The 18,321-nt window shown below is 32.1% G+C and overlaps 2 protein-coding genes across 3 annotated transcripts; both read right to left on the bottom strand.

Moving 5' to 3' along the window:
• Positions 1-2,719: 2,719 nt before the first annotated feature.
• Positions 2,720-8,125, bottom strand: LOC139987534 (trypsin-1). The gene is made up of 6 exons (XM_072003888.1): positions 7,668-8,125; positions 6,810-6,924; positions 5,531-5,693; positions 4,239-4,447; positions 3,230-3,481; positions 2,720-3,139 (listed from the first exon to the last, which is right to left on the bottom strand). The coding sequence occupies exons 1-6, from the start codon at positions 7,791-7,793 to the stop codon at positions 3,018-3,020; spliced, it is 987 nt and encodes a 328-aa protein (XP_071859989.1). The 5' UTR covers positions 7,794-8,125; the 3' UTR covers positions 2,720-3,017.
• A 3,980-nt stretch (positions 8,126-12,105) lies between these two features.
• LOC139987531 (trypsin 3A1-like) lies at positions 12,106-16,758 on the bottom strand. Of its 2 annotated transcripts, none has more exons than XM_072003885.1 (7): positions 16,513-16,758; positions 15,710-15,878; positions 14,774-14,933; positions 13,761-13,966; positions 13,056-13,261; positions 12,777-12,834; positions 12,106-12,628 (listed from the first exon to the last, which is right to left on the bottom strand). In XM_072003885.1, the coding sequence occupies exons 1-7, from the start codon at positions 16,615-16,617 to the stop codon at positions 12,495-12,497; spliced, it is 1,038 nt and encodes a 345-aa protein (XP_071859986.1). In that variant the 5' UTR covers positions 16,618-16,758; the 3' UTR covers positions 12,106-12,494. The 2 variants fall into 2 exon arrangements, with proteins under 2 accessions (XP_071859986.1, XP_071859987.1); XM_072003886.1 differs by having other exon boundaries at positions 13,056-13,258.
• Between the last annotated feature and the right edge of the window lie 1,563 nt (positions 16,759-18,321).

The following is an 18,321-nucleotide window of genomic DNA, read 5'->3' as shown; positions in this document are numbered from 1 at the left end:
GGCGACTGGACAGTACCTGACCAGTTCGGGTTCACGTTCAGGGTCGAATTACGGATGACTGTTATTGACCGTCATCAGGGTCACGCTAACTTTTCAATGGTTGCCATCGATAGCTGCAGTCTTGTTTTTCCTCTTTCCACGGGTATGGACTTAACCACAGATTCTAAATATAATTTAATATTTTTTGGTATGATTATAGAGGTTACGAAAGAATATGAGGAGTGATATGATTTTAATGCTCGTCTTTTGTGTGTATCATTTACAGAAATTGATGTATATGTTATTATTACTATATTGATCAGACAGTGTGTTTATTAGTCAGTCTTTTCTATGTCTTTGGTAAAGATATTAACTAAGTGTAAAGGTGTCTATTATTCCTTGTAAATGTATTTATTACCTATACCTATTGTTAGATATCAATATATGTACATATATATTGATTGGTAAGTCACTATTACATTTATTGAATTAATTATTCCATTATGTTATATAAGTGTGATTAAATTGGAGTTTTAATAGACACTGATTAATAAAAAGAAAATTATATTTGATTTGTCGTATTTGAATGTATCTCTTAGAATGAATAAAAAGTACATTTTTAAAAAATTTCATGATTTAATACTGACGATGTTGGTACATAAAATGTCAGAAATAATATACGATATTTTAATACTGTAAACGTCTTTCTAATAAATACTTAAGATAAATCTGATAGTAGATTAATTTAAAAATTCTCTTGATTATGTTATTTGGTCTTTAAAGCAACTACGTACTATTTAATTCCAGGGAATACTTTATTTGTTCAAACATGACATCGCGACATTCGAGAAAGAAAATGTTTTTCTTTCACTTATTCATGTCGTGTAAGTAATCGAGACGCGCCCAAAAATTAATGCCTCGAATGTATTATGCAGATTTAAAGGGAGAAGACGTTTATGAATACCTATCTGTATCTTATTATATGCAAAACTTTTATTATACATACTGGCGCGTCAACCGGTACCGTTGAACCGCAAGCGTTTTGTATTAATAATGTGCCATTGGTTCAAGATAGACATGAGACTATTCGATATGCCGATTAAAGTCTGGTTTTTCCACTTTCAACCAAGTTACGATATATTTAATATCGCTTGGCATTTATCTGCGATCTCGAATGTGTGGCAGAAACAAGAGCTCTTCGATTTTACGGTATCATCGACGAGAATTCACTTTTAACGATTCTGTTTTCCTCAACGAAATTATAAGAATAGTTGTTGAATAACGTCATATTTATGAGCGGACGAGAGAAGATCTTTTAAGTATATTAATAATAAATTATGAATCGGAATTCTTATTTTGTATGGACAAAATGTGTAACAATTATTGTATGTATATCATGATTGAGAAGATGTAATTTTTATACCGAAGAAAATAAGAGATTTTTAGTTTTTATTGGTGCTTTAGGAGAATCATTGCTTTACACGTTTGTATAATTTTAATTAAATTAAAATAATTTTAAGAAATCACAACATTTAGGAAATTGAAACTTTGAAATTGCATTAAAATAATTAAATTCCCGAGTAAAAATTCTCTTACCTAAATAGTAATTTTTATGCAAAAAGAGATGGTCGCGGATATAAATTTCAAGGACCATTCTTTTGTTTAGGAATTCCAATTAATACAAACTTCTTTACTTAGATTGCTACTATCCTAAAACAACAATTTCGAAGCTAGAAATAATTGGAATTTTAATTAGTATTAATAATTACTAATATCAATTAATATTATTACCTTAAAATACTAATAGTTGAGAGAAAAATTGAAATTAAAAGAAAGGTAAGAAAGTAGATTGAATATCATTTGAATTTTCAATTACAATATTTGCACTATTGAAACTCATTTAAATTACATTTCAAAATTAATTGCATTAGTATACATTTTACGCGTTACGTATGACTGTAAGTGAAATTTATCTCTCGCAAACAGTTTCAATATCAATGTTAAGCTATTGTGTTACCTTGGATATAGATATATATACATTTACATAGCAAACGTTATATCATTGAGTACTAAATTGAAAGATACATACACGATGCATCAATGCACACGTTGTCGTCCTGATTTCAGTAGAATGTTAGCTTCATTAATTTAATCGTGGTTCGACAGAAAACCGTTACTGATAATTATTCTAGCAACGTTCAGCCGCCATTCACGCAACAAAAGGTGTGACACCAGCATACTTCGAATTATACAATATTCATGTATATTACATTTTGAAAATATATATATAAAATAAGAAATTTCAGGGAGCAATTACGTTTTATTGAAAACAAATGAAAACGAAAAACATAAATATTTATTATAGAATTAAACAAAAAAAAAAAAAAAAACGTCCATTACAGATTACTAATTTAATTAAAACGTATAACAACTTATTAAACGAAGTTCAACATTGTTTTCTTATTTTCTACATTTCTTTAAGAACAATTGGATTTTTTTAAACGAATACTTTTATATAGCGCGGTAAATTAAAGTATCTCTTCTTTGTTACTATTAAAAGATTATTCTAACGTCACAGTTTATTAATACATTACGTACAAGATAAAAGAAAGTGTAAAAAAGTAGTAACATTTATCGTTCACGTATAAAGTAACTTTATATGATATAACTGAATCACTAAGTCACTAGATCGTAACAGTTTCTTATAGTTTTGTGACTTTAGCCTTGCTACGAATAGAACATGAGCAACGATTCTTTCATATTAGAAAATGTTTTTTAAAGATAAGAATCACGATTACATCGAAGATGATTCAAAAGACGTGGCAGTCTTATAACTATATACATTTTAAAGTAATTTTCTATTTTATACCTAATCAATTAGTAAAATCATACTAGTAAAAAAATATAACGATTCTCAACAGACACGCTTGAAAATTAATAAATAATTACATAGAACTATAAAATATTATTGCTTCCTATGAAGATAGTCTCACAAATTCTTTGTACAATTATGGTTGTTGATGGTCGTTCGATCATTTTTAATTTGTACATATACATCCTTCTTTCATATTCGTATTGATCCAATTCAGGTACCTAGTTACCCTGGTGTATACTCCAGGATATCCTGGTCTTCCGCAACCAACACCCCAGGACACTATTCCTGTATTGGAAAGTATATTGAAAGATACATCTTGATAATTCGAAAGTGAGCACGTTAGAAGATAAACAGGATGCTGTAGTAATTTCTTACCAACTATTTCAAGCCTGTCGCCTTCGTGCACAAGTAAAGGCCCGCCACTATCTCCTTGACAAGAATCCTGACTGCCTCGACCAGCACAGATCATGTTTTCCGTGATTCGATTAGCGCGATATTTCATTTTACGGCACTGTATTAAACTTAATATCGGCACTTGTACTTCATGGACTTGTCCAGCAAGCGCACCTCCTTCAGACGTCCGCCCCCAGCCTACCACGGTGCCTTCTTTACCAGCCGGATCGCTACCTGAAATTATTCCAATGAATTTTTGTGTTTTATAAGAGAAGGGTCTAGGCAATCCTTAACATTAATTAAGTTGATTTATTGCAATTATTTTGAAAATTTTTTTTATAAATTTTTGTTTTTAGCTATCGAATGCTAAATTTAATCATCAAATAAACTAAGTTACTTTCCAAGTTTTTATTTCAATTATTAAATCAATTCACGTTCCAAATTTGGGTATTTTAGAAAAAGAACGAAGATTTAACTTAACAAAGTTAAATATTTATTGTTATTTTCTAATCTTTTTTTATATTAAGAAATACGCTGTCGTATCAATTGAATTTTTGGGTTTGGCTTCTAGAAAAATGAAACAACGACTATACACTTGACGAAAACGCGTAGCAAATATCATCGGTTGCAAAAGTGCTAATCTCTTATGTTAACATGGCCCATTGTAACAAAAGGTGAATGCACTTGTATATATTTTTGGAACGTCACTTAAAACATTGTTAAAATTTCAATCTGACAACGTAGAATATTTAATGGAAGAAATATAAAAAAATTGTATATTCCAAATATTTTGTGTTTAATTTTATATTCTATTTAAAAATACTACTGAGAAGAAAATCTGTTTTTTGTGCAATATTTTTCTGAACACGTCGTAAGTTTCATTCAAAATACTCTCCAATATCAGTAATAATTTTACTAAGGAGAATTAAATATTCTCAAACATTAACAAACGTACAATTGCTCATCTCTTTTTACCTTTTCTTTTTATTACCTTTTTGAGGTAAACATACTGGTTTGACAGTTTTCGAAAATTTCACAGATTTGCGAAGTTTCAATAAGGCAACGTCGTGATTGTACGAATTCATGTCGAAGTTCCTGTGACGAATAATAGCGCTCACTGCTCTCATTATAGCTTTTCCGTCGGTATTCACATGTTGGTCGTAATCACCAAGTATCACGCGGATCTTCGACCGTTTTAATCTGAAAAACAAGTGACATTTCATATGTTACGGCGTGAAAAAATATTTTATACATTCTTCAATGCTGTTTTATTAACGGGAGACCAAAATATCGGAAATCTATTGATGAAATATTGAAAACCAAAGAACAGATTAATCTCTTTTTAATCTATTATTGATGACTAATTTATTTATTATGATTTTCGTTCATCATTGAATATATAGTAAATTTAATTTTTAGATAGATTCTATTCTTAAAAAGGAAAGCTATAATTTGTTGTAGCATAAAATATAATTTCAAATAAATAGGAGTCAAGATTAAAAGTGAAGTAAAATACTAAAACTTCTGGACATTTAACGATCTGATTTCAAATAACCCAATCTACAAAATATCAAAGTTCAGATAAAAAGAGAAGGACTGCTCATTCAGCTTTTTTTTATTTCAATAACGGTTATACTTTACTTTATCCTACATAAAGACTTACACAAGAAAAATTATAGAAACTTTCAAACGCTATCGTTGGAACAATATTCCCGTATTACATAATATATTCCATTTTTAGCAAACTATCCTACGTAATAATAAAAGTTTCATAGAAAGAGCTGACAATAATTTTTAACATGTTCCCTCTTGCAACAACACTCCGTACGTGGGAAGTTGGAAAAGCTCAATAAAGGTATCTACACAATTGTGTAGCAGTTATAGAAACCTTTTATGAACTTACTATGTGTATTATAACATAGAAACATTTTGAAATTTCATTCCCAGTATGAAATACTGATTGCGTCATAAGACACGATTGAATAACAAATAAACGAAACAAATGATTTATAATGAGATAATTACAAAATAAAAGCATCCAATAAAATGTATCCAATTCGTATTAATCATTGGCACTCGTCCTATTACTTTTAATTACTAGCAGTACACATAAAATAAATAAAATATACATATACATAAAATACATAGAATAAAATACACAGTATACGTAAAAACTTTTATACGATAAATGTTCAAACATTTTTAAGAGGCACTGTAATAATAAAGTTTCAAAGGGAGGAAAATAAGAACATAACAAAATTCTATGGAGTTGGAGAAACTTACCTACGTACACAGTGAGCAGCGGTAAGAACGTAATCATTGTTAACGAGGCTGGCTCCGCAATGAAAGCGACCCTCGTACACGAGTCTCGCCACCCACGGATATTTGTTTGGGGTTGTTGGTCGCCCACCGACGATTCGGTCCTCCTGATTGGATATACCGCATTCTGAAAAGCAATTCATCGTTCATTATTGCTTGTTACGTGTCACCGTCAACCGCTGCAGGAGCCGGAAATAGTCAAGAACGCTTTCTACCATAAACTGTTACATCGGTAGCCTAGCACGCAATCATATGTAGGTACCGACTGACGTTATTACACTGGACATGGTCAAGTGTAAATTCCGTCACGTGATGTAATAAGTTTGCAAAGTCGCGTGGGGGAAAGTGATTTTTCGATCGCACTTTCGTTCCTTGCCGATGAGGAAGAGACAAGACAGATAGAACGCTGTGAAAACTAGTTCGTAGATTTCTTTCTTCCTCCTCCCAACTTTTTTGTTTTGCTTGTCAAGATCCACGGAAGTGAAACTAGTTTTTAGATATATCTTCAGGTGAATCTATTTGAGATTTTAGTCACGTAATTTTGATTTTTATTATTATTATTCTCTTTCTATTATAATCAAAGATTTTAATAAGAAACAAGGTATACCGTTTTGTCTAAGTTAAATATATTTTACCTGTTCATTAAATCCTCTTTCTGTATCTATTTGTTCCGGACTTGATCCCTTCCTTTCATTATTCATCTTAATTTCATATTGTTAAAGTTACTATTTTATTTATTAATTCCTATTATTGGTATTTTCTATTAATTTTGTTATTTCTAATTACTAAAATATCGAACTTAAATTAATTGCTCTCTCCCTCTCTCTACATCTTTTATCCGTAAAAAATAAAAAATAAAATCCATACATTTTTAATGTATAGAATATCAATAAATCTAATATTTGTTAGAATAATTTATATTTTTAACAAAATTCTTATTATCGTAAAATAAATAGGTTTAAGAAATTTTATTTTGTAACGTTACTGTATATTTTTAAAATGATAATATCAAACTGATATGTTTAACATAATTTATTTTACAACTTTCTACTGTGCTTTTACCGTTTCTTGATGGATGTACAGCTATAATTCAAAGAACGTTGTCGAGAATATTTTCATCATTAATAATCTTTTCTGCAAAATCATGAACAATTTCTAAAAATGCGTAGTTTCAAGTAGAAAATAAAATACAGAAAAAGGAAGAAGGAGAAAGTGTCGTATCTAGCATACGTTATAATCTTACCGCATGTACAATTCCTTGACACAGCATCATCGTCATCCAAGCTGCTACTTATGTCAAGGCCGAATAATTCATCAAACAGGAACTTGCCCTTTCGATTGCGAGTCGAATTCGTTGTCTGAAAAAAAAAAAAAAAAAAGAAATGGATCGGTCACTCTTCTGCTGTACGTTCACTCTCCATTTCGAATAAGCAAGATGAACGATCGGGGAAAGTGACCACGATCCGAATTATGGGTCAAGGCCTGCGTCGTTAAAATCGATTCTACACGAACAAACTAGGACTCTTGTATATTACTCATAAATACAATATTTACAACATTGATTCTAGTAAAAGTATCGCGAGTATAAAAGCGCGATTGAAAATTATCCTCAATTTAATAATTTCTCAATTATGTTCTTGGATCAGTAATGAAATATTTGAAATTGTTCATGAATGCATTAGACAAAGTTTCGCGAAACGAAGTAAAATTTACAGTGAATCGAATAATAAGTGTAAAAGAGACGCGAGTTTCATAAATCTATAATTCCTCGTTCTACTAAAATATTTGAAATTATTCATGAGCGTCTTACACAAAGTTTTCCGAAGTATAGGAAAATTTCTAATAACTCCAACAATAAATGCAAAGGAGATGAATTTTATGAATATATAATTCCTCCATTACGTTCTTCGATCTGTATGTAGATATGTACCGAGATAATTTAAATACTTCTCTTCATTTTCATAGGCATGTTGTACAAGTTCTTCCGAATTTAAATAAAATTTACGATAACTCCACCAACAGGTCTAAAACTCTAGTAACTCGCAACACCCATTAAACGTCACTCGTAATATTCAGTTTCACTATCAAATTTATTACTTACACTAAAATTCGACGTGGTCAGCGAATTATTTTGCAGCAACTTCACATTCAAACATGTCACGTGAACGAAAAGTAACAAGATTAATCCGAAAGTCCATGTTTCGCGCGATATGGTTTGTCGAAACATTTTCCGGTTAGCGACTGTGGAGAAATGTCACGGTAGAAGGTCTTCCCATTCGTCGACGAACCTTCCTAGACACTCCATGTATTCACTGAATTTTCCATGATAGTGCATTCTATCGCGTACCGGCACACCTTCCACTGTTCTTTCGATTTCTTTCTCCTCCTTCTTCTTCTTCGTCTTCTTCACATTTGCCCCTAGATTTAATCGAGAGGCTGCTGGAGATCGAGCGGACGTGGTGCAGACGCTTTCACCGCGCTTCCACGAAGACGTCAGACTGGCCGAGACCAAGACCAACACCGAGTGTTCGACTCACTCTCGAAGAAAGTTCTTTCACTATGTCCTGTTGCTCTTCCCATTCAGTATGCGATGCCGATCGTACATGATCCTCTCGTTTCGAAATTGGCAAGATGGACGTGAATTCGTGTCACGCGACTGCCCAGATTTGTTATATGGCACCGCGTCTTCCGACTATTCGGTGCTGTATAACATTTGCATTTGATTCATTAAAAATATTGATAGTTAATTAAGATTTAGACTTAGAAAATATCTAGGTTAATTTTAATTAACGTGTGATTATCAAACTGCGGATCTTTATGTCTGCAATCTAAATAGAAATTTATTTTAAAATGTACCTAATTACGAGGCAGTAGGTAGTTATTTTAATTCATATTTTCACGAGGATGACTAAAAATGTGGGATGTAGACAGGTTGTTGTAGCTGCTAATCTTGTAACGAGTAATTTACTCTTGATAATTTATATTTTTATATTTTTGCATATTACGTGAGAATTGTGCGCGTTCTTGCACCTTCGAATTTTCCATGTATGGGTTGCGAATGTTCATGTATCTATGGAAATTTTAAAAAATGTGAGAACGTGGAATAATATACAACAGTATATAAAATATCCAAATATATATAATAAAAAAAATATATATAAAATATCCAAATGTATATAATAAAAATATATATATATATATAAAATATCCAAAGTAGGAAAGATGTTCATTTTGTTGAGTTGTTCAGTAATTAATTTTAAAACTTTCTATTTAAATTCCTTTTTTTCGGTGATATCCATGAAAATTTGCATAAAAATTCGCTGTTTACTAATTACGATATTAATTAAAATTAAAATTGTATCGATCGTTCGATTTAATACAGAGAGCAACTTTTTTTAAAATAGAAATCGAGAATTTGAAACTGTTTGATATTCCAATGGCAATTACTTTCGACAGACCATGGAATTGTTTAACATTTCAGTTGTAAATGTTAGAAATTCGAGACTCGAAACATTTTCAGCCATCTCTCGAGGTTAGAATTTTAAAAATTCTGGAAATAAATTCTGCGAATGGAAGATATGCAAGTATCTAACTATACTTTCACACTGATGTATTGGATTGTTGAAAAATTTCGCAGTATTTTCGACAGTAAATATATTGTATATCGTGTACGATGTTGAAGGAAGATGATTTGTCAAAAATTTCTATTAGATACTAAAACGTTAAGTTGAAGCCTCTGCTATTCTTGGAAAGAGAAATCGGAATCGATTAATTAATAAGATTTCGTTTTTCAACGAGAAAACGTTGAACATTAGTTAGAATGTTTCATTCCACTCACTTCATGGAATGTATCACAGTATCACGATCATTTATTTTTGTTCCCATGCAATTTTTCTAGTGACGAAAAATTGCTGAAGAAGATAAATATAGTTTGTTGGAAAAGTGTGGCTAAAGGCATAAAAAAGAAAAAATATATATATAAAAGATTAATTCTATAATGATATATTGGCTTGACAGTTTTTGTAAATTTTGCTACGAATTCCCCAAATACTCTAATAAAGTTAGTGATATTTTATATTTACGTGAATAAGAGGTTCGTGACGGAGGACAACGATCGTGATGGGTATACTTAAGAGAGATATAATGAGGTCGTAAATTAATTCCTGATATGAATCGAGCAATCTAGCTATAGTTACAGTCGTATACATCTTATACTAGCACTTTGATTTTTCCTAACTCCAATTGTTCATGAACCGCTATTGCAAAACTCATTCGTGAATCGATATGTCTAATTTCGTTGGAATATATGTGCGTGAAAAATAGTAAATTATGAGTTTCTTATTGAAGAATATACCTTCCTGATTATGCATATATTATACACAAATTTTTATATTTTCATATAATTTAATAATACGTAATAATGTATACTAATATAATATATTACGCAGAATGAAATAATTCTGAAGTATAATCTTGACCTAAATCTCGAACTTTATCTCTCGACATATATTCGAAATTATTGTTTTGCCTCTTAAAATACAGGAATCTTAATATCTACCCGATTTTATTATTTTACAACTCTTCCACCAACGGTACATTGAAAGCAACCATTTGCAGATTTTCTTTCGACATGATCACACCATGGAAATCGACCGCGTTACTTTTATTCGTACGATTCGATTTGACCATTCGGTGAAATATAAAAGAGACACGTTTCCGGTGCCCTTTCAAAAAATTTCTCTTCTAGTGGCTGACTGGACGGATGGCGACATAAATGTGTTTCTATCCTTGACAAATGAAATCACGCGGTGAATACGAGTTTTGTCATGGGAAGATGTTATTAAAAAAGTTCCTTGCTGCTGGAACACTGAGGGCTTTGCGTTTACTTTATATCTGCCCTCTGACCGTCATGTGCTTTCTACGACATATAATAAGAGTTCCTGTTCCCAAGAATTTCTACCAGGGTTGTTTTTCAATCGGTATTTTGTGATTTCGTTGACAACGACTCGGTTTGGTAGAACATTTTATAGAACTTTTATTTGAAAATTATATCGTATTTCCTTTAGGTATCTTTTTTATTATATGTTAGAAGTATCTGTAATTAATATAGTGTTTCTTAAGGCTTCTTAAATTGTTTTCTGAAGGTATATTGGTGAAAAATTCTAAAATACATAAATTTTCTCACGAACCTTATTATATAGTTATTCTTCTTTATGATTTATTTAATAAAAATCGGTATTTTTTATTCGTCAGGTTAATATTCGTGTATTTTTTATAGTGTTATATCTTTATCCTTCGTATAATAAGCAGTTAAAGTTCTGAAAGAAGAATTGCATTAAAATACAGTAATTCAAAGAATAAAGAATTTCTTATAAACTAAAGGTTATTGTGTGACCCGGAATAAAAGCATTGTATGAGTTTCACTTTATGAATTACCCAACAGTTGCAAATATTTTACATAGTACCAAATTCATAGTTCTCGCTGTAATAAATTATTAAAAATCCAGAGAATAATTACGTTAAAATTTAATAATCCACAGAATGAAAAATTTCTCGCGAACTAAAGGGAAACTTTCCTCGTCATCCTTAATAAATATAAAACAATTACCAAGGATAATTTTAATTCTTACAATATTCTACCTTCATCGTGATACATGATTAAAAAACTTTAGGAACTTTTTTCATAAGGAAGCTTTAAATTATATAAAAGAACAATCTGTATAAATAACAATAATTAGTAATTATCAACTAATAATACAGATTAACTTTGCTTTTTACAAATATTTGATCATTCTTATGAAATGTCCAATGTAACAAAATGTTTTGAAAGTTATTTTTATTTAATGAGCCCGAAGAGTTGGAATTCCTTGTTTGATTTCGGGAAGAATTAAGAGTCGTTGGTAACGACTGGAGGTTTCACTAACCCACATTCACCGTTGAAAGCAAAACGTTACTGTCTACTGACCCGGTTTCTGTTATTGCCTGTTCATCTCGATCGAGGACTGTCGTTTATCTGACATCTCGTTGCGATGTCCAGCCTTTTTTTCAAGCCATTCTTTCAGCAACCGTTAGTTTTTACCGGTTTGTTCCTGACGGAGCTTTCGTTCTCATAATTAGTCCGCAAGTGCGATCGATGCGTTGACCGTGATCAAACTTCGGATGAAAATTACGGGAAGCTTAAGAATTTCTAATTATGATCATAATGTTTCAATTAATTATGAATTTTTAGAAGAATTATTTTCTCAATTCCATAGATTCCGATTGATTACATCAATGACAACACGATCAACGGTAAAATATGTTATCATTCTAAAGTTATCGCCTAAAGAGATTAAAGTGGTATAAAAGCATGAGAAATATTATGTCTACGAAATTGTTTAATTTTGTTCTTCTGTAAATTAGAAAATTTCAGTATAATTTTATTTATTTTATGTAATAGCTTGAAGCATTAAATGTATAATAATTTAAATACTTTGTACTACGGTTTACACTGGAAGGCTTCAAAAACAACATTCAACTATTGATAAACATGTTCTTTATTCAACAACTGTTTCATACAGAAAATGTGACATCACAGAAAATCGGAACTTCTTCATGTATATGTATACACTGGACTAGATCACCTCAGCTACATGCAATTGAACAAACAATTGCAATAAATTATTAAGGCTACGATGGCTCGATTGTACATATTCTATAACTATTTGCAGTCAGGTCGCGAACAACAGACAAATATGCAAATATTCGTGAACTTGTCAGAAGAAAATCAATTACCAAATGTTCTTCTACTTTGTCTTAATACTGACCGTACTGTTTGAATGTCTTAATGCGATTAAAAGTGTCGTATTAATAGTGTTCGAAAGGCATGTATGTCCCTAAGATAATATGTATATACTTAAATATCAGTAACTATGTTTAAAGTAGGAAATTAATGTCGACGAGGTGGTGGGCATACGCATTCGTCATCTAAATTATCTTTAAGCCATCCGAGGTAATTTGTTAACTTTGTGTAAATTCCTGGGAAGTTTGGTCTTGCGCATCCGCGACCCCATGAGATGATACCTGAGCAACAAGAATAATTTAAATATGCGATACAATGTGTATTAATGTATTATAAATTATAGATTAATATAAATACGAATAACAACAGAGATAGTGATAAGTAGCAGATAATTTTGAAATTATAATAAACGATGAATAATAATATTACCAACTATTTCCAAATGTCCAAATGTTCCTTTCACATGCAGAGGACCACCGCTATCACCCTATGACATAACGTTATAGTAGCAGCATAATTCAGATTATAAAATATTTATTTTCGTATGTTCCTTTTATATATATTATTTCGCAATAATTATAATAAATAATATTATTTTGCAAAAAATATAAACATCTATTTCAAATATGCAACATATATGCCATATTTATGAAATTTGCAAAGCATTTAATACGCGATATATAGATTTTTGTCTAATCGGATACTTACAAAGCAAGCATCGTGATCACCCGCTAAATATCCTGCACAAAACATATTTTCGTTGACTCGATTCTTCTGGTAACCTGCTTGATTGCATTCTTCCTGCGACAAAATTGGGAGATTGACTCTTCTTAATTCATTGCTCACTGGTTCGTTCTCTCCCGTTCGACCCCAACCAATCACCGTGGCGGTTGCACCAGTGTAGTCGATAGCTTCTAGAAGATATACGAATCTTACGTTTATTCAGTACATGATACCGTGTATTTCCACGAAATTATAGTATATTTCCGCAAGTGGTCAAATCTAATAAAAAAATTTTTTAAGCGGAAGCATGCAAAAGTAAAAATAAATGAAACTGAAGTGGAACAATATTCGAGATTAAAAATGAAAACTAACGTAATGAGCTAACTTTCGTCTTGTAAATTGTTTTACGCTTAATGCAATTTCATGTTTATCTCTGTCGCGTAGTATATTCTTGCTATAAGAAATATTTCCGCAGAATTTGACTTGTCTCATATTGAAATGCGAATTATTCAGAAAAAATAGTTCGATTTTCTATTTCCTATTTTACGTTCTTGTAGTTATCAGTAATTCGTAGACATGTTATTTTAATTTGTACGTTATATTTCATTTTAGTATATTTTTCAATGCGATATAAATCGTTCGTATGGCTATTGCATGATTTGTTGAATCCAACGACAGAAGTATACTTACTGTCTTCAGGCAAACAGGCAGTTCGCACGATACCATTTACATTCACTGCTCGATCCATTTCGATAATAGCAATATCGTTATTGTACGTGTATGTATGAAAATTTTCATGTATAACGACAGACTTGATGCGACGAATTATGGCATTTTTGTCCAATTTTGTCCGGTCATTGTCTACCAGGACGAGTTTGATGCTTCTTCTGTCGAATCTGGAATTTATTAACACAGTTACAGAAACATTGGAAATACAAATATTCCAATGACGTTTCATTAGGAAAAAGAAGAGCATTTTAATTCCATCGCTGTCAGGTAGCATTTAGTATATATACTTTTAAAATGAAATGCATCAATGAAAGTTGAAATGAAAGTATCAAGACAACAAACGAAGTTAAATTAATATCATCGTAACGAACTTGGAGCTTCGTTACTGCAAGCAGAGAGAGACAGAGAGAGAGAGAGAACTGACGAAGAACTTTCAACATTTCTTCGCCTCATATTTTGTATTAAGAAGATAGACAAGAAAAGGAAGGAAAAGTTAAAATTTCATTTCCAAATCGCATTAACTTGACAAAGAAACTTTTAAACGTTTTCAGAAACAGATGGATTTGCGAAAAGCAATCTACTTTATACAATTTAAGATCTAATGGAATTGACGAAATTTTATCGAATTTCACACATTTCCGTGCCATATATATCACCAATAAACTCACGATAATTATCACAAGCATCATTTTCACTACACGGTGAACAACGTTCTTCAATTCAGCATCTAAGTAAAATAAAATTAAAGTGGGTAAAACGTATGCAGGATCAGCTACTGCTAAAATTTAACAATCCGTTTAGCTTTGTTTAATTTAACAAACCGATTTGCTCTGTGCAATCTCCTTAACTTCTTTGTTTTTTTTTTTTTTTTTTATCAATTTGATAAATTGACTAAAGGGATTAAAACGAATTAACGAATACATGTATGCAGGTATATTATAAAATATATCGCTTGAGAGAGAGATGATACTCACCCAGATAAGCAGTGAGCCGCTGTGAGTACGTGTTTCCGCGTGATTAAACTACCGGCACAGTAAAATGTGCCTTGATTGCTCAGGCTAACAATCCATGGATATTCGTAAACGCTTGTCACGTTCCCACCGACGATCCTTGTTTTCCGACCCACGCCACAAACTGCAACAGGTACGTAGAAATCGGTCCACAGGCGAAACGTGGTTGCTTATTTTTTTATGCCACTCCAAATACATATGTTTGTATCTTTTTTAATCTAATATAATTTCCGCAATTGTTACATTTATCGTAATTATTGTTTTACATCTGTGAAGATGTTACAGTAATTGTTATAATGATTTTGATCGATACCGGCTGGATTAATATGTTGAGAGAGTTTAAGAAAGCTTCTTGTGTAATATAACGTAAAAATAAATTCCACAGCATATGTAAAATAAATGTGGATTTACGTTCGTTATTATTGTTCCTATTTTAATATTTACACTTGAGTAATTCTCATATTAATCGATATTGATCTTGTTTTAATTAGTTATGTATGCAGGTATGTCAATAGCGAGTTGTATTTGGTGTGATTTAAGAACTAATTCTGCGATATATGTAAATTATAAAATTCCCAGGATACAAGTAAATCCATAATAATTACAACACAATTTTTATATAATAATAATCATCCTACGTGTTTAAGTAAAAATTGAAGAACAAATTTATCGCGAATTGCAAGTAATTACGATGGTTTTTTAATTATCTAGTCGCTGACATCAAACATTTATACATTTTTTAATTGTTCTTTTTTAGAAAATTTCTTGTCCATTTCCATTGTTGCATCAATGGTCTTATTGAAAGTAGTCGCGGACATTTTCTCCTTTTGAAAAATGTGGGATAAATTGTGCCGTGGCACTCGTACAGTCTATCGCTCTTATTACAGCGTTCTTAATTACCACAGTCGTTGCAGATGTTCGGCCTCTTTGATGGAATCGAAGAAGTTGAATTGAAATCGATGTAAGACACCTCGTCTATCGCTGATAGATCGTCGACCTCGGCACTCGTAATGTTGTAGTGTGTTTGAACGTTTGACGTCGGCAGGTTCTTCTCCTTGTTCCTTGTCACCTAAATACAAAAGTTAAATAATATTGGGATTTCATAATTGACATGCCACGACATCGAAACAATCTATTAAACTTCAATTAAAGCAAGTACATCATAGATGACCTATAAGTGTTTAGTAGAAACTAATTAATTTGATGTTTCATTTAAGACAGACTATCAATCGTATTTATCGTGTAAGACATAGAACACCATTTAAATGACCCAATTCAAATCTATGATCAATTTAAACTGGCCACCTACAACTAAACTACAAATATTTATGCAATTTCATATTTCATATTTTTATCAATACAATTAAAAAGGTAAAGTCTACATAAATATTTACCTAGCGTATATTTTTTCACATTTAAATTTCCTCTACATGCATAATCGTCCTCATTCTACTTATGATTCAACCTACTTATGACCCAACAGAGTAGCGTGTCGATTTATGATCCAATATGTTAGTAATATGCACCGATTGAAGATTAACGTGAGAAAAGCAAAAAACCCAAATAGGAAATCATTTCAAACTGATCATAAACAGGTAGGTTACTTTGTCATAACTAATTACAACTAATATATAATGCATTTCGTCGCGGATAAGGATAACTAATTAAAAGAAAAAAGAACAGAATACAAGAACGTAACTCACCACTCGCGGGAACGCATGGCTGCAGCAACTTATCCAGAGGAGGATCACGACGAGTGTTCGTTGCATTGTCGCGTGGTTCGACATATCGCGTGTCCCGAATGGCATATGCAGCGTGCGTTCAGTTTACTGGTAGTCGACGAGCGGACACACACAGGCGGGATTTCGATCTCTCGTGTGCTGTACGATATCGGTGTAAGGTACTTACTGCTCGTGCACGTGCCTATGCCAGGCGTGAAAAGTCTAAAGGTACCGTGGCCGTTTTGCCGTTTTATAGTAAATTATAACTATTGAAGAAACCGACCTACGCTGGTCGGTGGGGATCGTCAACCTTGAGTGGTACGTTTGCATTGGCAGATGTTGCATGTGACAGCGTTTAAATCAACCGTAGTATTCGTGTACGCGGCGTTGTCTCACCTGCACACTCGCTTATCACTGATACACACGCAAAAATAACAATGTCCCATGAGTAAACGAATAAGTAGAATTTATGTGCGCGAGAGACCGAGTAACGACCAATGTCAATCCGCACCACCACCACCGCAACAGTTTTTGTCTCCTCCTACGTTTCAGACCCTTTCGTGCCCGTCCTTCTTTCCTTCCTTTCGAAGATCCGGTAGACTGGATCAATGTCACTTTCGTCAGACGAAATTCTTCACGACTCGCCGTCGCTATTGTTTTCCAACAAACACTGTCAGACGCGTGTGTAGTTGGGACACGCTAATTGGAAGGGTTTCGCTTATCAAGTGGAGCAGGTCTTTTCGTTGATCGTGGGTTCGTGAAGATCTTCATGCTGTAGGTTTTTCATGGCAATATCGATAGGCAGAGATTGAGTGTTACTGAAATTTTACGTTCAACGGTAGAACAACTGCTGGCATAGTTGAAACGACTAATTTAATAACTAATAATTTATAAGTTCAATTTATTTTTCACGATAGAAATTTTAGAGATATTATGCACTTTTGGGGATTTGAACGACTCGTAAAATATATGGATAAAAACTTATTCATCACCTTACACAATATTTGATATACGTTTTATGATTCAATCTAGTAACTACAACTATAATTTTTAAGACATTCAATTCATCGTTTTGTTCCACGAGTTCCTTTTTCAGGCAGCTTCACAATCATGAAAGGAAACAATGTACCACCATATCGAAAAGATATTTAAACTATCTAATCTTTCGTTCACGCAACATTTACATATTATTTAATATTTTCATTTTTAATGAAGGGTGTTTTATGAATAATGTTATACGTTAACCGTTAATGTAAGAATTAAAATGTAACGCTAGAAGGGAATCTGCATTAGAAAACTATATTTATTAAATGAATTATGCATGAGTTATACATTAAAATTATTCATTTTGTCAGGAAGTCAGAGTTCACGTAGAACTTTGAGGCGGCGACAGAAATTATTGCAGGTCCATGAAACAGTGTTGCCCTATGCATAAGTAGTAAAGATTTTACTAGGCGAGATTCTAAGAAGTTTGGTGAGAACATTACGTGGGTTGCCGTTGCGGTCTGAAACCGGGTCAATGTAACCAGTCGTTTGCCCTTGTCTTCAGATTCGTAAGGCTAAGGCAAATGTTTAACGAGTTACGACTTAGTCGGAAACACATCGTATCTTTCTTCACACGGAATCTCAGTGTTCCGGAAAGAGTGTAGTAACTCCATTGAAACAATTATTGCAGTCGTGTTTGGTTAATTATACAACACGTGTTAGACTGGAATCTAAACGTTATTCAGATAATTTCTCGAGTAAAATCATTCACGTTATCTTATGTAAATTCCAGACACTATGTCGGTT

This window comes from Bombus fervidus, chromosome 5 (assembly GCF_041682495.2).
Source record: "Bombus fervidus isolate BK054 chromosome 5, iyBomFerv1, whole genome shotgun sequence".
Lineage (NCBI taxonomy): Eukaryota > Metazoa > Arthropoda > Insecta > Hymenoptera > Apidae > Bombus > Bombus fervidus.
Note: the sequence above shows the minus strand (reverse complement) of the source record. Positions and strands in the feature narration are given on the sequence as shown.

Bases quoted from the DNA above. Each gene is read 5' to 3' on its own strand.
- LOC139987534 (XM_072003888.1), bottom strand. From the start codon at position 7,793: ATGTTTCGACAAACCATATCGCGCGAAACATGGACTTTCGGATTAATC. The intron at 6,925-7,667 runs GTAAGTAATAAA...TTTTTTTTTCAG, and splicing joins TGACCACGTCGAATTTTAGT to ACAACGAATTCGACTCGCAA. The intron at 3,482-4,238 runs GTAATAAAAAGA...GAATAATTTCAG, and splicing joins AGTATGTTTACCTCAAAAAG to GTAGCGATCCGGCTGGTAAA.
- LOC139987531 (XM_072003885.1), bottom strand. From the start codon at position 16,617: ATGCCATTCGGGACACGCGATATGTCGAACCACGCGACAATGCAACGA. The intron at 14,934-15,709 runs GTAATTAAGAAC...TACCTGTTGCAG, and splicing joins GAACATCTGCAACGACTGTG to TTTGTGGCGTGGGTCGGAAA. The intron at 12,629-12,776 runs GTAATATTATTA...CTTGTTGCTCAG, and splicing joins TGGACATTTGGAAATAGTTG to GTATCATCTCATGGGGTCGC.